A 22,325-nucleotide genomic window follows, 5' to 3' on the forward strand; every position below is an offset into this window, starting at 1 on the left:
AGTTTGAAGGGGGAGGAAGTAATAGAGGAAAGGATTCATGTCATCCCGTGCTCTAGGAAAAGTCTGCCTTTGGGACCTTTACTAGGAAAGCCGAGGACTGCCCTTTGGTGACTTTTGAGGAAAGGAAGGAAAATGCGTGACTGGGGGTCAACCTGTTCTGTTTCTCTCTCTGTCACGGTGTCTCTTTTCTCTGTGTCTCTCTTTCTGTCTTTCTCTGTCTCTGTCTCTCTTTTTCACTCCCTCTCTGTCTACCTCTCTCAACATTTTTATTTAAAGTTTTAAGTTCCAAATTTTATCCCTCCTTACTGTCCCTCATTCCTAAGGTGGGAAGCCAGCAAATACAGATTCTATGTGTGCAATTATGTAAACATTTTCATATTAGTCATTTTGTGTAAGAAGAATCCAATAAAAGGAAAAAAAAGTGAAAAGTCGCATGCTTCAGTCTATATTCAATCAACATCAGGTCTTTCTCTAATCTGTTCTCTTTAAAAAAAAAAAAAAAAAAAAGGAAGAAACAAAACTTTCCTAGTGCTCAGCTGTTTGGTGGTGTTCCCTGCTCCCACCCCACTTCCCCACCTTCTTTGATGCTCATACAGGACAAATCTGTAAGGATTCCTGGCCATCATCTGGGAATCCTTTAGGGTCACACTGGTCTCCCTTGAGGGGAAGCTCAAGGCTAATGATGAGGAAATGTCATTGGCTAAGCATTGAGCGCTCTTGCTCTCTCTCTCTCTCTCTCTCTCTCTCTCTCTCGCTCTCTCTCTCTCTCTCTCTTCTCTCTCTCCTCTCTCTCTCTCTCTCTTTTTTCTCTCTCTCTCTTCTCTCTCTCTCTCTCTCTCTCTCTCTCTCTCTCTCTCTCTCTCCTCTCTCTCTGTCTCTCTCTCTTTCTCTCTCTTTCCTCTGATGCTTTGCAGCAATTAAGAATTTATCCTGAGCATTCTGAAAATCCACGTGTTTTTCTCCTTCAGTGTCCAGTATCCAAGAGGCCAGGAAATTAGTGGTTTGAGCAGGGAAGCACAGGGGCAGAGAGAGGGCTCTGACCATAGTTCCCTCTGCCTTCCCAACTTCTCTCCTCCCACTATTTGCAGTCCTCTGGGAATGTCTGGGTCACCCACGAGGAGATGGAGACACTGGCAACATCCACAAAAACAGTGAGTCAACCCCACCCCACTATGGGTTGGGAATCAGAGACAGGGCTGGTTGTTACAGGGATCTAGGTGCCCAGGGGGCCCTGAAAAGCTGGAGGGACCTTCTGCCTTTGAAGTGGGGAGGAGCAGGATGAGGGCTGGGACTCTGTCTCTATTAGAGCTCTTATGGGGAGAACTCACAGTCTCCCTCTTGGGCTGCGGGGGCTCTGAAAGAGACCCGGGCCAGCCCAGGCCTGCGGTGGCGATAGTGGAGAGGGCTGTCCTGGGCTCTGATGGCAGGGGGCCCCCTGTCCTGGGCACAGCGCCTCCCCTTGGACCTCAAGGAGGGGCTGGGAGCATCCGGGCATTCTGACTGTCACTTTTCAGGACAAATCCAAGGACCCAGCACAGGGGGTGTGAGAGGCACACTTTTCCAGATGAATACATCATACACCCCCACCCGCTTTCCTTCCCCAAGCCCCACCCCACTTGCCCCCAGTTTGCGACCTCCTCCCTCTGCCTCTTCAAGGTGGGTATGTGCAGGTAAAGGTTGTGCAAGAAGTGACTCAGTCTCTTTCTCCTGACATGCTGCTCTTGCTCCTGCTAGGACAGTGAGGAGGGCAGTTGGGCCCAGGTAAGATCCCCTGCATGAGTGACTCCCTCTGGAGGTTCCAGGAGTCTCTCTCCAACTCTTCTAGTTGACTTAAGTTTTTCTTTCTGGTCTCACTCTGCAGAAGAGCCTTAGCTAGATATTTATGTGTCCAAAGCAAGGTGTAGCAACTGTCCACTGGTTTTTACTATGGGTCAGAAATGTCGAACCATCACCTGATACATAATTATCACAAAATAAATGCTCTAAAGCCATGAGGAGCAGGAGTTTCTGCCCCTGAAAAATATGTATTTTTTTAAAAGTGGCATTAGGGCCTCTCAGGGTTCCCTGTTACATGGTCTGTTCCAGATAGCTGACTCTCCTACTACTCTTAGCCTTGCCTCCTAGAGAAGCAATCCAGAAACTTGGGGAATGGTTCCTTTAGAACCTCCAGGATACCTGGCAAAGCGATGGGGGAGCCAACTGGTTCCTGGTCTTCTTTGGAGTTCCCTGCACATTAGCCCTGCACTTGTGGCTCCTTCCTTGGAGGGGAGAAATGGCAGATAGGTTGGCTGCTGTCAGTCTTTTGTGGGCCTTGCCCTGCCTGGGAAGTACTGATCAACCAAGAAATGGCCTGTACCTATGTACCTAGAGAGCAAAGGCCCGAGTGGTAACCCGCCTGCCACATGTGCCACTGGCTAAATGGCCAGTCCTGAGGCATGGCGAGCCGGCTCCATTTGGGATCATGCGCTATCAGCTCTTAGTGATTCACTTTGAGGGCTCCCGGAGGGCCATATTGCATTTTCTGGTAGCGCATCAGTTAGCCATCATCAGGCTAAGCCGAAGAGAAGCAAGGGAGGTTAATGACAAATGCCCATCAGCTTAGATTATTGGAAACAGATCCAATTTCCAGTTGTCCTTCTCATCCCCTCACCACCATTCCAACCATAAAAAACAATAGAGGGAAGTCAGTGTTGAAACCTCTTTACTCCTTCCTGGGTAAAAGTTGGATTAACAATTTTGACCAGATGTAAAGGCTGCTAACCTTCCATCCCTGACCTTTTTGCTGTGGCAGACGCTGGCTTATGGAGACATGAATCACGAGTGGATTGGGAATGAGTGGCTCCCCAGCCTCGGGCTCCCCCAGTACCGCAGCTACTTTATGGAATGCTTGGTGGATGCCCGCATGCTGGATCATCTCACTAAGAAGGACCTTCGGGTCCATCTAAAGATGGTGGACAGCTTCCATCGGTAAGCTGGGACCCGGAATCCAGGGACATTTGGGCCGGCCCCCTGTCTGCTGGGGTGGATGGCACATCCCCCCGATCTGGCCGTGGGCTGCCTGGCTGTAGGAAGCGTGATGGCAGTGCCGGTATTCTGTTCCCATGCAGAGTCTCCAAGCCTTCACTCATAGGAAGTCCTCCTTTTAAGTCCAGCCTTGGTTTCTCTCATTGTAGTTTTAAGGTGAGAGTCATGACTGTCCTTCTGGGGAAGAAGCAGGATAACCATTACACAGAGATGCCATAGAGGGAAATCATCTTTTGTCTGAAAAGTTAAGTGACCTCTGAGTTCAGTGAATTAATCAGTGAGCATTTATTAAATGTGCCGGCCGTTGGGCTGGGTGCTGGGATGCAGAGAAAGGCAGAAGTCAGTCCCTGTCCTCACAGACCTCCCATTCCAAGGGGGGAGACAACTTCAAATGAATAAATACACTTAGGCCATTTAAGTGGAATGGGAAGGAACTAGTAGTGGGGCTGGGGCTGGGAAGGGCCTTCTGCGGAGGGTGGGATTCAAGTGGATTCCTAAAGGGAGCCAGAGGAAGGGAGACTCAGAGGTGAGGAGGGAGAAGATTCCAGGGCAGGAGCAGAGCCAGTGTGGGACTGTGGAGGAAGGAGAGGGAGATAATGAGAGGAGCAACCAGGAGGCCGGGGCATCTGCATCACCAAGTCCTCGGAGGAGAGGAAAGTCCGGGAAGAATGGAATTGTAGGAAGGACCAGGTTGTGAAGGGTTGTCCAAAGCCTAACAGAGGATATGGCCTTTGATCCCAGAGGCATGAGAGGAACGACATGCTGGATTTCCCTCCCAACTTTGGGATTTTCTGGTTTTAAGTCCAGTTTCCTTTGACCCTAAATGTTTAAGAAATTAAGAATGACTTCACTTTACCAATCCCTTCTCCAGCATTTTTAAAAGCTTTTCAGGGCTGGTTCTGTACTTTTCTCCTGGCTCTGTACCTTTGCTTGCACTGAGGATTCACAAACTGAATTCTGTGACAAAATCATGCCTGAGTAAAGGAAGGATGCTATTGATTAGCCATCACTCTTATTATGTCCCTCAAAGGGAGACTCCCCCAGATCTTCCTCTAAGCACAGGGCCTCCTCAGAGAAGCCTATGTAATTGGATCCTTCAATACTTTTATTCCAGAATTTTTTTTTTAACTTGAGTTTATGGCACATTGGAGAAATAGTGTGCTTTAGGAGCCTATGGGCTCTTTCTGAACCAGGACCAGGTCCTGTCTTGTCCAGAGCAGATAGAGGAAATGCGCAAGTTTCTCTACTGCTCATCACTCTCTTGGCCTTGTGGGTTGGTCTCAAAAGGTTTTCGTGATTCCTAGATCATTTTGGGTTAGAGCTAGATTGAGGCCCACAGGTGAAGTCTGTCAAACAGGTCACACTGCAAGCTAGTGGCACCAGCACTGGTCCCCCGGCCCTGTATCCTGGGGCACCGGGAGACGAGGCCGTCTCAGAAGCCGAGGCTTCCTTCCGCCTCCCGGAGGGAGCCGGCCAGGCCGGGGCACCTGTTCCCTTCACTCCCCAGCTTGGTAATTGATAGGGGAGGAGGGAGCCGGACGGTCGCCTTTCCTGTTCTGCTGACTGGACACATTCGCTTCTGCCCACACAACTGGAGGTAGAGGGCATGGAGTCTCAAGTCCAGCCACAAGAGCTTCCCAGGGGAAAGATTCTTAGAGCAGTAACTCAATAAGACGTCCCCCTCCCACAGCACTTTGGGTTTTCCAGAGTGTGTTCATCTCCATCACTTATTTCTCACCACACTACACAGAGATGGGGCTGATGGGGACTCAGAAAGAGAGGCCCGAAGAGTGTGAGGGTTTGTCCCCCCCTTCCCCCAGCACATGGGGGCTAGAACCCAGGTGTCCTGGCTAGTCCCTGGCCCAGGCTCCTCCCCCATCTCCCAGGCTGCCCAGCCATAACCCTTCCCCATGAAGAGTTGGTGAGCTGATGGGGAGAGAACAGGCAGACACAACCTGAAAATACACTGGGCCCCAGAGTGAGTGAGTGAGTGAGTGAGAGAGAGAGAGAGACAGAGAGAGACAGAGAGAGACAGAGAGAGACACAGAGAGAGAGAGAGAGAGACGAGAGAGAGAGAGAGAAGGGGAGAGGGCAGAGCTGGGATCTGAGTAAGATCCAAAGCCAATGTTCTTCCTATCATACTCATTTTTCTTATTTTCTTTCCCTATTATACTCACTTATTAAGTGCCTATTATGTATATTTGAGAGGCCGCTTGATCTGGTTTCTAAAGACTGAGTTCAAGTCCCATCCCTCTGTAAAAGTGGAAAATAATCACTAAAATAATATTTACCTAGTGAGAGAATTAAATGTGATGAGTCTGTATTTTATAAATTTTAATAGTAACCATAATAAGTTAGCATTTATATATAGCCATTATGCCTTGCAAATTGCTTTATAAATATCTCACTTTTAATCCTCACAGAAACTCTGGGAGGTAGGAGCTGTTATCATCCCCATTTCACAGATGAGGAAATGGAGGCAGTCTAAGATTAAGTAACATATTCAGGGTCATACAGATCGTAAGTAGGTGAGGCTGGATTTGCGTCTAGTCTTGGTGCCTTCAGATCCAGACCCGCCCTCCGCCCCTCAGAAGCAGGGCTCGGAAGCGCCCAGCATCGGCAGCTCTCCTCTCCCGGTGCTGGCCATATACAGAGAGAAACCTTCCTTAGCCCACAGGAGCATTCGGTGCAGCGCTGGGGTGGGAATAAGCCCAGCGGAAGGCGGCCTAACTCAGAGCCCGATGGCCCAGAGCAGGCGGCCTCTGAGCTGGGGCCTGAAGCAGGAGGCCTCCCTCAGCAGGCAGAGACGGGCAAGTGAGAGTGTGAGAGTGTGTGTGAGAGTGTGAGTACACATATGTAGGGATGTAGTAAGGGGAGGGCGGGTGAGGTCAAGGACCAGCCCCGCTTCAATGTAGAATACCTGAAAGAGAGGAGGAGGCAGTGAGTTGGGAAGGTGAGTTGGGGTCCCGCCGTGGAGGGCACTGAATGTCAGCCTGACACAGGTTTAGTCCCACAGGCAGTAGGTCCCTGGAGGTTTGACCACAATGTGGTGACTTTGGCCGTGATGAGGGAATGGATTGGGAAGGAGCGGTTGGAGGTCGGGAAGATGCCAGGAATCCCAGTTGGAGACGAGGGCCCGCGCTCACAGCAGGTGGGAGGGGAAAAGGGCTGCCAGTGCTGAGTTCTGTTGGGGCGGCCGGGTGCCCAGGACTCACCCCTTGACTACAGATGGCGGGTTGGTGGAAGGGGGCTAGACCATGGTCTGGAGCCAGCTTGTGCCACAAAGGGATGAGAAGGCCTGACTTCATACATGGCCTCAGATATTTCCTGGCAAGTCACTTCCCCTGGTCTGCCTCAGTTTCCTCATCTGCAAATGAGCTAGAGAAGGAAATGGCCAACCAGTTCAGTATCTCTGCCAAGAAAATCCAGGTAGGGCCATGATGAGGTGGTGAACATGATACATAAATACACATATATGTACATAAAGTAAATACATATGCACAGTATCTACATAAAATAAGGGAGAGGCAAGTACCCAGGTGAGTGGGGAACGCCTCTGGAAGAACCAGGGGGAGCAGTGCGGGGAGGAGCCAAGCAGAGAGCGCCTGCAGAGATGGGGCGGTCCCTGCATGAAGGGCCACTGAGGCAAGACGGCCGCCACCAGGACGGCAGTCGGGAGGTCACCAGCAGAGGAAAGCCCTCCTGGGGGTGGGGTGGGGGTGGGCCAGGGAGAGGGCCAGAAGGCAGCCAGGATCACAGCTGGGCCACGAGGGCTGCCCGGGGGGCTGGCTGTTAGAGCATCAGAGACACATACTAGGGGAGGAGGAAGAGGCCGAGGATGGCATGGGGCTGAGGCCGGCAGGGAGCACTGAAGGCAGCAGAAGGGTAGATCTGGAGCCAAAGGAGTCTCACAGGCCACCTGAGGGGGAAGCGCTGAGGGTCCAGTGTGGGATCTGGCCTCTGTGACCCCAGAGGAATCCCAGGAAAGGTGGTCTTAATGCTCTCTCAAAGTCAGGAGAGGGAGGGTGAGGGGGCAGAGGAGAGCAGAGAAGCTTGTGTTGGGCTGGGGCACGTAGTAGGGAGTCAGTAATCAAGGATTCCTGAAGGGAACCATGACCAAGGTGAAATTGGGTGGCCCCACGTATGGAGCTCAGTCTGCCCCATTCTAGGACTTGTTCCTCGAGTGAAGTTAGAGATGGCTGGCAGGGGATTGCCAGCAGAGACACAAGCAAGCAGGAGAAGGTCGGAGATTCTGACCTTTTGATTTGTTGGGAAGGATGATATTATTGCAAGGTGGGATCTTTAAAAATGGAAGAGTTTTTGAGGGATGATGGGAGCAGGTTTATGTTGGTGGGTTGTAAAATGGGTGAGTGAGTTATGGAGGCCCAACAGATGAGGTGGACTTGAGCTGTTTTTAAAAAGAGGTTTAAAAGTTTGGTTTTTTGTGTAGGGGAGTGGTTCCAGATATTTGGGATGATCAAATAGAAAGGCTGGGAAGAAAAAGGGGGGGGGGAGGAGAAATGCTATTACAAAATTAGAGGAAAATCTATCTCATGATTCAAAGGAAAAAAAATACTTGCGTCCATAAAAGAATCATAAAGATAATGCAATCAAGATATGTTATCTTTGTTAGATGAGAGAATTATACAGTATGTACCATAGAAAAGCCTTTCCTAACTCTTTTTTTCCCCTGAGGCAATTGGGGTTAAATGATTTGTCCAGGGTCACACAGGAAGTGTTAAGTATCTGAGGCTAGATTTGAACTCCAGTCCTCCTGACTTCAGGGCTGGTACTTTATCCACTGCACCACCTAACTGCACTGCCCTCCCTCATTCCTTTCTTCTTCCCATCCTTGCTCTTTAAAAAAAAAATTTCATCACGAACTCAAAACACCAAAAAGAATAGGAATTTGCATATACAGATTAGAACAGAAAAAAGAACTTTATACAGAAAATGCAGAACTTTATAATGTACAACTTTCTAACTTTACAAATATATAATAAGAGCCACCTGTAGCTTTGAAAGCTGTCCTACCTTCTGACTTTTTGGCCTTTGTTCTTTTCTCTCCATTTAGCAAAGATACCTCAATGACCTCTTTCCCTCTCCACCTCCTTTTCTTATCTTCCCTCCCTCTCTTCTTTCCTTCCATCTCTCTTTATTTCTCCCCTCCCTTCCTCTCTCCCTTTCTTCTCTTCCTCCTTTCAAATATAGTCTTTGTGCTAAGAAATGACTTGTCAGAAGTGAGTGCAAGGGATAATGTAAAAAAAATTACCCAGGATGGATTCCGTCAATAAAAAGTTATTCAAAAAAAGAAAAAAAAAAAAAAAAAAAGAAATAACCTGTCAAGGACAAGAAAAGCCTAGGGAAATTAATAGCCTGATTCTTGCCCAGCTGGCTTTCCTTTACATAATATATAGCTAACAAAATAATAGGTGACTTAATTAGCTTTTAAATAATGATTAATAAGAGTTTAGTGGTACTATTTTCCAGTTGGCTTTCCTTTCCTTAATAACATTAATAGTTAATACTCAACAGCTGCTTAACAGTAACAACAATAATAGGAATTCTTATGCAGCGGGCTTCCCTTCTCTTAACAGGCCGTCTCACTTCGAAGTTACTCCATCTCACACCCATCTTAATGTACATGGCTCATTATGATCATAATTACTTTTTCCAGCACTTTTCTCCTCACCACCTAGTGAAGTGGGTTCTGGGGCCAGTTCTTTCATCATATCCTGGCCCAGGATACGATGGCTTCCTGGGCAGTCAGTCAGGCTGGGCCATGGGTTCTGGAGCCTAAATGAGCAGGGCATGTTGCTGACAGTGCAGTTGACTTGGGCAGTACAGGGGTCTGCTCTTGAGGCCCCGGCTGTTTGGTGACTGTGTACAAAGAGAAACCCAGATAATGAATGGGACAGGACTCGGGAGGTGTAGTTCCCATTCTGGCTTCTGCTCAGAAGCCAGTGTGAATCTGAACCAGGCCCTTCTCCTCTTGGGGCCTCAACTCCCTCCTCTCTAAATGAGGGTCAGGCTGGGGGCTGGCTCTGGTCCCTTGTACATTTCTAGTGACTTTCAGTCCTGTGACCCTTTGGGCTGATTATCCTTGGGATTCCCCCCTGCCCCTTGTTTTGTGGGAGAATACACACCCAGAATCCCCTTCTCCTGCCTGGGGGCTGAAGCTCAGATGGAGAGAATGGTGGGGGGGTCATGGGAGGAAGGGCAGCTTTCTTTGGCTGCTGAGGGGAAGAAGTTCTGAGACCGCTGTGGGCTAAGCATGGGGCCAGGAGAGGGAGAGGAGGAAGCCTTGGTGGAACCAGAGAGGAAAGGTACAGTTGGCACTCTCTAAATTACCCGCTAGTGCACAGCCCCAGCTCCCTTCCCGCCACCACCCTGGACTCAGCACCATGGTTTGTGCCCAACAGGAGCAGCCTGCAGTATGGCATCATGTGCCTGAAGAGGCTTAACTATGACCGAAAGGAGCTGGAGAAGAGACGGGAGGAGAGCCAGCATGAGATCAAGGGTGAGCCGACGGAGGGTCAGGGGAGGGCACAACCCAGCTCTGACAGCCCTCTTTGGACCCTAGGGTCCTCGATCTAGAGCCGGAGGGGAACTCGGCCACATTTTACTGAGGGAGAAAGCAAAACCCAGGGAAGGGACCTGCCTTACCTGGGCTCATTGCAGATAGGAGTCCCATGCATCCCATGTCGAGCCTTCTTTCTCTACTGTGTCACCTTGCTTCTTCGAGGGGCCCAGGCTGATGATAGGGCCGCTGCCCTCTCCCTTGCTCCTTTCCCTCCAGATGTGCTGGTCTGGACCAACGACCAGGTGATACACTGGATCCAGTCCATTGGGCTGCGGGACTATGCCGGCAACCTTCACGAGAGCGGCGTGCACGGGGCCCTCCTCGCCCTGGATGAGAACTTTGACCACAATACCCTGGCTCTGGTCTTACAGATTCCCACGCAGAACACCCAGGTGGGAAGCCCTCCTCATCTTCCTCTCTACAGCAGGTCACGCCAACATTTAGGACCTGGTTGGTAGGGGAAATAAAATTACACACACCCCCACTTAGACAGACTGGATTTTTCCAGGGCTTGGGAAAATTGGTTTGTCACATTGGATTACAGTGGATTGAGTCACATTTTGAACCCCACTAATAGAGCCTCTTCAACAGACTCCTCAGGCCAGCTCATGTCTGGCAAAGCCTTTATTGCCATCATGTGGTGTCTCTGAATGGTCCCAGCTTCTGCCTTAGCTCTTGAATGAAGCGGCCATTGGCTTTACAGAGGCTGTTCTATCCTTGACCACCCTTGGGTCCTCAGAAAACTGAGTAGGACCACAGTGGCAGTGCAGGGTGGGCCAAGGTATAAGCCCATCAGAGTTTCAACCTGCTTCCTTGTGACCTCTCTCCCTGACAGCTACCAAGGAACAAGTTTGGCCAGGACATGATTGGTCTGCTAATTAGGACATCTTCCTGATTTTTCTTTCATAACTCATTAGAAACTTATCACTCAAGAATTATATGAATTTTCTTTGCATCTATTTATATTTGGGGTCTGCATAACTTTCAGAGGATCATTTTTCCTTTTGCAGTCTTCTTTTTAGAGCTGGAAGGAATCATAGAGATTATCTTGTATAGCAATCTCATTTTACAAATGAGAAGCCCCAGGCCTTGCGAGGTTAAGAGACTTTCCCAAGAAAACATGGCAGTGAATTCTATGTGGGAAGTAGCACTTGCTTTTATTTGTCACAAATTTAAACTATTTTAAGCATTAAGGTGGGTGGAGGAGAAAAGCCTGCAGTACGAATGGTCAGGGTCTGGTGAGCAAGCCCATTTTTAGCTTCGCCCCTGCCCTTCACCATTTTACAAACTCTGATCATATTTCCTCCCCCCACCCTAGCACTTGTCTGTCATTTTGGGACAAAGAATCTTCACCCCCTGATGGCTTTAGTCATCCTGCTTTGGACTTTTTCCAAATGCCTTGTTTGTATCTATCAGATAGCAACCAGAACCATCCACAGAATTCCAACAGTGAACTTGCTTTGGCTTTTACAAATTTAGGGTGGTATTTGCTGATGGTACCCGGAAATGTAGTGGCCATTTTGGTCATAAAAGCACAGTGGACGGGAGTCTTTGGGCAACAGATTAGAGATTGGCAGCTCTTCCCACAAGAACCTTCTTTCCTAACGATTGTCTTAGTGTCTCTCCTTTTATAATTTAATATTTTGATTATGTCCACTGGTTTCCCATCATTACATACTTTTCCTCTCAAAGAACCTCAGTAGTTTAAAGATGCATTTTTTTACTTATAAAAATCATGTTGCCTTTCCCTTAATGTGTTCAATGATCTTACCTTTTTTTTTAAAATAAATTCTGCCAACCTGTACCATGTGTGAGCAATCCAAAGTCTGTAGTTGAGAGGATCTCTGGTTAAGTCGGTCTTGATACTGGCTGGCAACACTTCCCAGGAAAGTACTCGACAAAACAACTCTACTATTATATAATCCTATTATAACCCTAAAGTTTTACAAAGTACTTTTATATAACTTCACATAGAACATATATGTGTATATACACAGATAATACTTTACAAATCACATTTATATAATCCTAAAAGTTTTATGAAGTACTTTGATATAACTTTATATAGAACATATATGTGTATTTTACAAAGTACATTTATATAATCCTAAAAGTTTTACAAAATACTTTTATCACAATAACCCTGTGACATTGGTGGTAAAAGTGTGATATCTTCCTTTTATAGATGAAGAAATTAAGGCTTATTTCTTCTCATTTAATACATGCTGCTTCTCCTTTTGTCTGAGGGAGTCTGGGGAGAGTTGAGCTGGGCTCAAGGTTATATAGCTCTTGTTCTTTTCTCTTCCTTCTGTTATTCCCAGGCTCGCCAAGTGATGGAAAGGGAATTTAACAACCTCTTGGCCTTGGGCACAGATCGGAAGCTGGATGATGTGAGTATCCAACCATAATTGGAATTCCTTTGGGGAGTTCTGATCATCATTGAGATTTGACCTTTGTAAGCTTTTCTGATTTACAGGAGGTGCAGTGAGAAGAGGCTTGTTTTGATTGGACTGAGAGGGCAGATCTAGGGACACTGGGTAAAAGCTGTAAAGAGATAAGCTTAGGCTCTCTGCCAGCACAGAAGTGATTATAGTTGGAACTGTCCCAAAGGGGAATGGGCGATCTCCTTAGGGAAGTAGTTTCTCCCTCAGTGAAGGTCTCTTAAGCAAAGGCTCCATGATTGTGTGATGGATATCCTATAGAAGGAATTCTTGCTTAGTTATAGGTTAGGTCAAGTGGTCACTGAGGTCTCTTCCAGTTCTTGAGATTTTGGAGTTCTTTGGGAGAAGCATCAAACCCCCTGTGGTATCCTGTTTTGCTTGTGGGCAGTGTTTGGGTCTCCTTAAGTTGTGTTAGGTGGGTTTTGGGAGAGGTTGTAGTAGGGACAGTCCTAGGGTATCATTTTACCATTGCTACATAAAGAATCAGAGTTTCCGCCTCCAAAGATCATACCAGTGAGATCACAGTTTTTCTTTTGTAGTTCTCTCCGAGGTTCTCCCTCTCTTTTTGGTAACTTCAATATGACATGTATTTACAGTGAGCCACTTTGGGCCCAAAAATATATTGCTGCAATATGTGAGGATATTAGCGTACATGCTCCAAGTGGGAGTTTTAATATTAGAAAGTAGGTTGCTAAATTTTAGGGAAGTCCAGGTAACCAAACTGTTAGTCATTTCAATCTGATATGGTTTAACTCATCAATTATCTCCAATCTATTTTTTAGCTTCCAGCCTTACTCCTCCCCAAGTCCAAGTCACTCTCAGTATTCCTGATCTCTAAGGAAACAAAGTTCTTCCCATTTCTATTCTTCAGGCTTTTCCCTCGTGTTGGCCAGGCAGCCCCTCCACCCCATACACCCAGAAGCAATCTGTACCAACTGGCAAAAATCCCCCTGAATTTTTCTATTTACTTGACATAGTGCTTGCTCTGCATTCTCCCTGTACCTTCCACCTGACATCCTACCCCATCCCCTGGCAGTTCCTTTGATTTGTCATTTGATTAATATGCTTATTTCCATTCAGTAAATACATTGCTATTCTTCCTCTGCTCATGATAGCTTCTTCATTGCTGATAAAGCCCCCTGCTCTCTGATTCCTATTTTTTTCATACCAGCTTTATTTTCTCTTCTTTTCAGAACCCTCTTTTTATCTTTTCTGTGATAGAATCTATCAGATTACCTGTTGAATGGTTCTTGTCTACTTTAACCTCATATTTCAAAATCAGTCAACAAGCATTTTTAAAGAAATGTTAATGAATGACTTTATTTTACGTAAAAATTACAATGAAAGGGTTAAAAAAGCCAAATAGATTTAATTTCACAATACACACTTGCTAAGTCTCACAGGATTCAAACTTAATAATCTTCAACCAACAGAATATATCAATCATTTCAAAAGCTTCATGATGAATATATGCTCTCAACAGATGTGCAAAAAGAAAGGATTCTTTGAAACTTGCTTCCTTTGTCAGTCACGCCAAGAATCTAAGCTTTTTGTTTATCTGTCTGGTCTTATCAATTCCCTACACCTTATACACACTTTTGGGAAGATCTTATACCAATTGATTCCTTTTTTCATTTGGCTTTTGTGTGCTGGGTCAACAAGCATTTCTTAAATACTGTTGTAGATGTTGGGAAAGAAGAGCCAAGTGAGACATTGCTGGTCCTTGAGGAGCTAACGTGGTGCAGGGAGATCACAGAGCTATTCCTACCATTCATGCCATCTAGCCACCCCTCTCTCTCTATACATACACATGTGTAGCAGAATACCTACAAGGCGGCTAGCTCTCTCGGACAGCTGTAGCAGGAGGAAGGCCCCAGCTCCTGGGGGCCAAAGAAAGGCCTTGTGCACAAGGTCTGACTTGGGTGGAGTTTAAAGGAAATCTGGACTTCCCCGGGTCAGAGTTGGGAAAGGAGAGCATTTTAAGCCTAAGGATCACCAAGGCTCACGGTCAGGACATGGTACGTTATGTGTGAGGGACAAGGCTGGAGAGGTAGGATGGCCAACAGAAAGGTTTCTGTTTGATCCTAGAGGAAATTGGAGCCCACCAGAGTTTGAGGGGAGGCTTGATGTGGGGAAAAGCCCTTGGGCAGTCCCCTGGAGTGATGGGTTAGAGTGGGGAGAAATTTGAGAGGCTGTTTGCAGCAGTAGTTCAGGTAAAGGTGCCTCCACAGGGCAATCGCTGTGTAGGTAGAGAGAAGGGCCATGGCTTTGTCCGCTGGAGGGACAACTCAGCCTCTCTGGGACTAAAGAAAGTGTGACCCTGATGATCCGATAACAAGAGCCCTGTCTGTCACTGGGCTCAGGCTGCCCTCAGGCCCCTTACCTGGTCTGAGGCTCCAGCCCGCACTCCGCACCTGCGGCCTTTGAGAGTGGGAAGGGATCAAAGAAGGACAGATGAGCAGGGCCCGGGCCCACACTCTGTGACCGCAGGATCTCGTGGGGAGAACTTTAGAAGGCGCCTGGTCTGAGCCTTTCATTTCACAGGAGGAGAGACCGAGGCTCACAGTCACTAGTTGGCCTGCCCAGAGCGGGGTGGGTGCAGTGCTAGCAGGAAGCCAGGGTTTGAGCCCTTTGGCCACAGCTAGCCCCAGGGAGGGGACGCTTGGGTTTTGTTTTTTGTTTTTTTTCCATAGCAGTGCCCAGGGGGACCGCCTGATTTAGGAAAGTTGACCTTTCCAGTCAAGTGGATATCAAATAACTCCCTCTGTTTTCATCTTCAAAAATATGGCTTTAGTTGTAATGGCTCCTGTGATGTTGCTCTCCAAAGGAGAGCTCTCCTTTGGCTCTTAAGTGTTCCTGGTCTCCGCCTGATATATCACCTCAAGGGGAAACGAGGGGCTGACTTTCTAGGTTCCAAGTACTTCTGAGGGGGGAAATGTTGGGGATGACATGTGGCAGGGGCCGTGGCAGTGCTGGCAACTGCGGAGATTCCAGAGGAGAGAGGGCTTTGTGGGGGAGAAGGCCGAGACTTTGGGATCCAGGGGTGATCTAGGGTGGCCCCAGGTTCTTCTGAAGGACCGGGTTCCTCCTCGCTGGAATGTTTCTGAGGCTTATTTACCCCTCCGACTGTCCGCGGGGAGCGCTGCTTGGATTGCAGTCGGTCCCCCCGTCACCAAACGCTTAGCGGGTGCCTTACACCGTGATAGGTGCGGGGTGCTAGCGGCAAGTCCACCAGACTGCTGGAGGGCTGTGAGGGAAACAAGGTTTCAGTATGACACACGCTTTCTGAAGTGCCTGACAAACACCGAGGCCCTGCGCTAGGCTTTGACACAGAGAGGTAGAAACACACCCTGGCCTAAAGGGGCTTAGAACCTAATGAGGAAGAGGAGATGGACACCATAAGGAAAGATCCAGGTAAAGGGCTTCTGAGAAACTTGGGGGAGAGATCATTTTACCCCAGCTCTGTGTGTGTGGGGGTGCTGTGGCGATGTGGAGTCAGGAAAGGTTCCAAGGAAGTAGCACTGAGAAGGGCCTTGAAGGACGGAGGGCCTTCAGAAGATGGAGAATGTTGGCACTGTGAGGCAAAGGCAGAGAGAGGGCATGAGCTCGGGTGTGTTCAAGAGTTGGGGAGCCGACTCTTGGTCTGGGGCAGGTGAAGGGTAGGCCCATCTAGAGTCAGAGGGTGAGTTAAAAAGGACCACCAAGGGATAGGTCCCAGATGAGTATGAGAAGAGTGCGCGTTTGTCTTTGGCTACCAACAGTGACAATTCTTTGAAGGGAGGGATGGGCAGGCAGTGGGGAGAATAACAGCAATGGACACAAAGATAAGGGTCATAATAGCCAGTATTTACATGGTGCTTTGAGGTTTTATGAGTCCTTTACTAATAGTATCTCATTTGATCCTCACAACAACCCTGGATGCTAGGTGCTATTATTATCCCCATTTTACAGGTGAGAAAATTGAGGCCTCTTGAAATTTAAAAAAAAAAAAAAAAAAAAAAAGACTTGCCCAGGATCCCTCATATAGCTAGTGAATACCTGAAGAAAGATTGAACTTAGGTCCTCCTGACTCTAGGACCAGAGCTCCATGCACTGTGATATTGTTGGTTAGCTGAGTAATGGCATTAAGACAAAGAAAGAAGGAAGGGAGAGAGAAGCCGCTGAAAGACCCTCTAGAAGAGGGGGGTGGCAGGGCGTGGGCTGGTTCCCACTGCTGACTACCTGGGAGATGCGACACGGACGTGTGCCCACCTCATGGTGCTGGTAGCTGGAAACCAGGCTGAAGGGGGATGCAGAGGGAACCAGATACCCGACACGTCTCTGTGTAGCTGGACCTGGGAAGGATGGCACCTTTTCTATGAGACGTGTGTCTATGGGGACGTTCTACCCTTTTCTCTTGGGGGGAAGAAATGGAAGACACGAAGCTGGGTAGGAGGGAGTAGGAAAAATGGGGATGCTAAGCTTGGGCCGAAGTGGTTGGAGCAGGGCAACCCCCATAGAGAATCGGTCTGAGGAAGTCCCAGACCTTAGAGCCACAAGGGATCCAACTGACCCCTTTCATGGATGAGGAAGCTGAGGATCGGAAGGTGGGAAGTGACTCAGCTGTGAAAGGCTCCCCCAGACCAGGGCAGGTTTGAGCTCCCAAGGAGCCATGGGCAGTGATCCCTTGCCTCCCATGCGTGTCTGTGGGCCCCCATGCCTGTCTGTACCCTGCAGAGTGACGACAAGGTGTTTCGCCGTGCCCCCTCCTGGAGGAAACGCTTCCGCCCCCGGGACCCCCACGGAGGGATGCTCAGCACCTCGGCCGAGACCCTTCCCACCAGTTTCCGAGTCTCCACTCTGGGGCCCTTGCAGCCCCCCCCGGCTCCGCCAAAGAAGATGCTGCCAGAAGGTGAGCCGGCCACCGGGTTGGAGCGCAGGGTCTCCCCCGACCCCCCCTCCTGGTGTTCAGAAGCCCAGCCAGGGGGGGCTGCCAGAGATGAGCGTGGGACCCGAGCCCCGTCCTGCCACTCATCCCCAAGGCTGGTTGCCACTCCCCGGCTTCCCAGCCGCCCTGGCTGATGCTACACTAATGGTCTGGCCCTCACCCCCTGCCCAGAGCTGCGTCCCCAGGCCCCACCCGGCGCACTAACCCCTGCTCTGTGTGTTCTTGCTGCTTCTGACTCCTCCCAGCTGGGACATCAGGGTCACAGAGACTGGAGACCTCTACGGTTCGGACCTACTCCTGCTGAACTCCCCCCTACCTTCCCTACCCCGGGTCTGACGGGGGGTGTGCCCGTGGCTCGGGGTAAGTGGGGTAGGCCCTCTGCCAGGCTGGCAGCGGGCACGTGGGGCTACCCCTACTCCTGCCGCATGAGCCCCTCCCTGACCCTGCCCCAGACAACTGGCTCTCCTCATTTGCCCCTCCACGCCCACGGAGCTGGGGCGCGCCCCAGACACCCACCAGGAGAGCTTTTCCTCACTGGGCCCAGCAGCCACCGCCGCTTCTGGGCTCCTGGCTTCCTCCCACAACTGCTTTGGGCCCCTTGGGCCTGGCCCTTCCTCTCCAGTACCGTCCCTGCCCATTGCCCTGCCTGGCCACCCTCTTGCCTTTTCTGCCTTGCTTTGCTCTGGGAGTAAGGGAGGTGGGAGCTGACTCTGAGGGGAATGGATGGGGTCTTCCCCAGAGACATCCGGGGCGCCTCCTAACCCCATCTTCTCTCTGTGTGTCTGTCTGTCTGTCTTTCCTAGTTCATTCCCACTATCTCTACGGACACATGCTCTCCGCCTTCCGGGACTAGCCACGGCCCCAGCCGGCCTCCTCCTCGGCCTCCCGGCCTGGCCGGCCCTATCCTCCTCCTGCTTGTTCCCTTTCCAGTAGCTCCCAGTCTTGTCTGTGACTTTCCACTTGCCCCAGATCTCAGCATATACTCATCCTCGAGCTCTAACCCCGTCCCCTGTGTCCATGTGTTTCCCGAGGCTTTGGTGGGACCTCTCTGTGCCCCATGTTTCGGGCATTCTCAGACTGCAGGGCAGAGAAGGCAGAACGCCCAGGGAGATAGAGGCAACTCCCCCTTCCTCTTTGTGCTCCCCTGGCCTCGGAGCCAGGGCCGGGCCCCATGGCACCAGTAGAGCAGTGTGAACTGTGGCTCCCGGGGAAGAGAAGCCTGTGTTCTGGCTCTGGTCTGTTTTCTTCCTTCTGGGGAGGGTCTTGCAGGCCTGGAGAATGTTTCTGCCTAACACCTGATTTTGACTCCCTGTGACAACTTCTACATTAGCAATAGCCACAGACCCAGCTCTCAGGACTTCCTGGGGGTTTAAAGGGGCCGGCAGCAGAGCAGAGCAAAGGGCTTCTCCGTGGCTCAGGGTAGAGGGAAAGAGCGGGAGTTTCCACCATCACAGTGGGTTCCGGCTCAGTCTCTCTGGGATCCAAGCCCCGGGTCCCGGCCAGAGAGCCTGGTGGGAAGGGGCTGGTGCACGAGCCAGCCTGGGGCTGATGTGGAAGAAGGGATGAGAAGAAATGGAACCGAACTGCAGGCAAGCGTCTGCCAGCAATCGGACATTCAGGCAGGAGGGGGGAGGGCAGCCTGTCTTCCATTAGCAATAAGCTGCCCGCGGCCATGGGGCCTCTCCCCTCTCGCTCGCTGCCCAGGCTTTGGCATCCCGCGGGGGCGGTGGGTCCTAGGGGAACGTCATCGGTTCACACTGGCTCCCAGCCCTGGGCAGAGCGGCAGGCGGGGGTTCTCTTCCACTTCCCCGAGCTCTCCTCAAGCCATGGGAGGAGGAGGGAGGCGGGAGGAAGAGAGGGGAGAGCAGAGGAATTTCTCTGAAGATAGTGACTGCCCTCGTATCCTTTGTGGCTCAGAATCTGATGGATCCCCAGTCTCCAACCCTCGGACTCCTGTAGATCTGCTCTCCCTCTGCCCCAAGCCTGCCCTCTGTCCTGGAGTATCCCAGGAAATCCCCCTCCTCATATCCTTTCCCCACCCAGAAGTATTGCAGGTGCCTAGAGTTTATGTTAGCAGTGAGTGAGAAGGGAGGAAGGTGGAGAGTCCAGATCGGGTTTAGAGTAAGGAGCCAGAGATGCCGATTGCTTGCCTGGGACCTCTGCAAGCTGCTGTCCTTCCGGGGTCTCTCTCTGGGAGAGGGCCCAAGTTTTATTCAGGTAGGCCTCCCTTTGGGACTTGAGGAGCTGTGTGCTGGTTTGTCTGCTGGGCTTAGAAACCAGGTAAACTGAGGCACAGAGCTACCTGTCTCCCCGGAGGAGGGGTCCAGAATGGTGCTAGCTCTTGGCCTGGGCTTGTCTGCTTTGTGACGGAAGGAAGAGGAGTGCCAGACCTCTCTGCTTGCACGGGCGCTTCTCCAGCCTGGGGAGCTCAAGAGCCAGTTCTTGTAGAGGTTTAGGTGATGATTCCCCGGAAAGGCTCTCCTCTGTCCTCTGGGACTTCTGTGCTCATGTGCTCCCCGTTTCCTTCCCACCAGGCCGAGGGATATGTGGAGCTGGAACTTTTAATCAGGAAATGGGCTGGAAGGAGACTAGGCTGAGAGAAGAAACTGTTACAAGACTAGCCTGCTGGGTTATAGAGTATTAAATAGTAAGATCCTGGGATTGGGTGTCTAGGATTATGGGATTGCAGTGCCATCTGAATACTTTAAAGGACTTAGTTTTTCTCTTTTTGTAAACATCCCACTCTAATGGGCTGTGCCGAATGAGAGACTGGGCCAACAGCTGCACCTCCAGCCCCACCTCTCTAGGACCTTAACGCTGAGCTGCCCTGGCTGGCCTGATCCAGGGCAGAAGCGAGAGAGAGTCTCCATCCTTCCAAGGGCTGCGGGAAGCGGGGGTCTGCGGCACACCACGGCGGGGAGGGGGGTCTTGTCTTGGTGTGTACCTTGCTTAAGACTCAATATGTTTTTTATTTGAAGAGTCACTAGTGACCCCGGCCCCCTTACCAGCCTCCTCTGTCTCGTCAGGTCTTCCTTCCTCAGTACTGTATCGGATCACTGCATCAGGAAAGGGTGTGCGACGCCCCTCTGTGCGTGTGTGCGTGCGTGTGTGTGTGTGGCAGGGGTATGTGTGTCACAATAAACAGCCCGGTTTTAAAACAACATACACGCTGCCTCTGGTCCTCTTGACTGTGGATGTTCTGAGTTTGGGGCTCCCTGGAGGCTGTTCTGGGCCAAAATTCAGTAAAAAATGAGCCTTTTTATTCAATCAAGAACCCGCCCGTCTGCGGTTGCCACTTGGAGCTCTCAGGAGAGAAGTCTGGGACACGGGGGTGACAGAAAGGGAGGGAGGGAGGGCTGGAAGCATCCTGGGGCAGAAGGTAACTGGCTTCTGTTCCCCGGGCAAGGGAGGGGCTGAAGCTGGGTCTCAGGGAGAATGGCCTGCTGGGTGGGACTGAGAGTCCCCATGCCAGCTTACCCAGAAAGCAGGCGGACCTTCCTTTTCTCTAAGAAGTGGAGAAATGCCTGGCTCTTGCTTCTCGTCAGGAAAGCTTAGGCACAGGAGCAGGGTGGCCAACTGGACGGTCGTTAGCACAATTGACTGACCTAGTGAGTCTGTACCTTTCCCTCCTGGAGTTTTCTTCCTTGTAAGAGGAAAAATTGAGGAGCAGAAAGGGGAGGGAATGGGAATTCAGCAGGAACAAAGACAAGAAGTCGGGAGCTTCATCTTCCGGACAGGCAGCCCCCCATTCTTCTCCTCTTCCCTACCCCCCACCCAGAACACGATTAAGATTTTCACTAAGGACTGGTTCCATCTAGGTGTTTAAAGTGTGAGGGCCCCGAGTATATCTGCAGTCATTTGCATGCAATTTGCATAACCTACCAGTTCAATTGTCATTTCCATTCCCCTGGTAGTTGTCATATTTGATTCTTCTCTATTCCTTCTCATCCACCCCCTCATCCCCCCACAAGTTTCCATCTGGCAGATACATATGATGGGAGGAAGAGAGATGTCGAGCTGGGCGATGGAGCAACCTGCAGAAGCCCCTCTGTAAGCTGGGGGTTTTGTATTACTAAGGAGACCTCCCCTCCGGGACTGGTGGTCCATCCATACAAACCATGCTGATTCTTGCGACCTGAGCGTCCGCTCAGCTGCCCTGGATGCCCTGGATCTCTGGGCAATTGCTGCCCCCTTCTCCCCAACCTCTCCCCGAACCTCAGATAGAATTAAGGGTAGCAAAGGATTTAAGTCACAAAGTAGAGTCAAATTCACAAACATATACAAGGACACTTGTATAATCCATCACTTTTTAATCTAAATTTCTGTTCTCCACTTGGTCTGGGACTGGGCCCAGCCATTTCTGTCAGGGAGAAGCACTCTGCATCCATGAGTCAGCAGGGGGTCCACTCCCCATATACCTGGGAATAAAAGTCATACCTGCCAGCTTCCCATGGGTCTACAATTCTTCCACTTAAAATGTCATTTTGTCACAAATGCTTAGTGCCAAATGTGGGGAACAGACAGGCGCCACAGGTGGCAGAGATCCCTCAGGGAGCTGGAACAGCAGGGGAAAGCTTTACGAAGGAGAGGAGAATAAATAAGAGGGAAAGGGACCCTTTAGGTTCTCGAGCTTTTTGATCCTTTATACTTTAAAAATGTATTGAGGACTCCTCAGAAGGCTTTATCTATTGATAAAGACTGTTTTTAGAAAATCAAACATTTTTATATTATTATGAAATTAATTTTGATTCTACTGAATCCCAAAATTGTCTTCAGAATCTCCAGGACTTCCCAGATCAGTCTGAAAACTTCTGGCCTAGTAGGAGGAGAAGAGACTGGCAGTCTGGAACGGACCACTCTGATTCCCATCCCAGCCCCAATACTTACTTGCTTACTAACCACAGGCAAACCTCTCTGAGTCACCTCAGTTTCCTTATCCTTGAAACAATAGTTGGATTTTGTAATTTTTAAAATCCCTCCCAGCCCCAAATCACCTGATCCAATGAAAATGTTTGGGAACAACTGTGGCACTCAGAAATGTCTCCTGTTCCCAAGACAGCTAGACAAGGGCAGAGTCTAGTGCGACTGGCAGCTCCCCAGCCTTCTTGCAGTCCCCAAGCTCCCAGGTCACATCTCTTGTGCTGTCTCTAAATCCTCTTCAAACGCCATCTCCCCAGGCTTGGTAAGTTTGATTTTCTGAACCTAACTGTAAGACTTGATTTTGATTAAATCTCATCTCATTAATTTCATTAAATTCTCATCTCCATCCAGTGATGGAGGCTGTCAAGATCTTTTTGGATCCTGACTGACATCTAGGGTATTAGCTGCTTCTCCTTTGCACGCCATGAGA

At 49.9% G+C, this 22,325-nt stretch overlaps 1 protein-coding gene across 10 annotated transcripts in view; it reads left to right on the plus strand.

The window, feature by feature from the left end:
• PPFIA4 (PTPRF interacting protein alpha 4) overlaps positions 1-22,325 on the plus strand; it is a 111,322-nt gene that overhangs the window by 42,125 nt on the left and 46,872 nt on the right. For 4 of the 10 annotated variants that reach the window (XR_004229336.1, XR_004229341.1, XR_004229340.1 and 1 more), the window contains 9 exons: positions 1,089-1,151; positions 1,735-1,761; positions 2,792-2,967; positions 9,447-9,544; positions 9,824-9,999; positions 11,929-11,997; positions 16,765-16,939; positions 17,221-17,335; positions 17,779-20,138. Coding sequence is in view for 5 of the 10 variants with exons in the window: in XM_031937159.1 (XP_031793019.1) it covers positions 1,089-1,151; positions 1,735-1,761; positions 2,792-2,967; positions 9,447-9,544; positions 9,824-9,999; positions 11,929-11,997; positions 16,765-16,939; positions 17,779-17,828 (834 nt within the window). In the remaining 5 variants the exon portion in view is untranslated. Of the gene's footprint in view, positions 1-1,088; positions 1,152-1,734; positions 1,762-2,791; positions 2,968-3,173; positions 5,382-9,446; positions 9,545-9,823; positions 10,000-11,928; positions 11,998-16,764; positions 16,940-17,220; positions 17,336-17,778; positions 20,139-22,325 lie in introns of those variants that run through there. The other 6 variants (XR_004229339.1, XM_031937159.1, XM_031937161.1 and 3 more) reach the window with 6 other exon arrangements.

This window comes from Sarcophilus harrisii, chromosome 4 (genome assembly GCF_902635505.1).
Source record: "Sarcophilus harrisii chromosome 4, mSarHar1.11, whole genome shotgun sequence".
Taxonomy (NCBI): domain Eukaryota; kingdom Metazoa; phylum Chordata; class Mammalia; order Dasyuromorphia; family Dasyuridae; genus Sarcophilus; species Sarcophilus harrisii.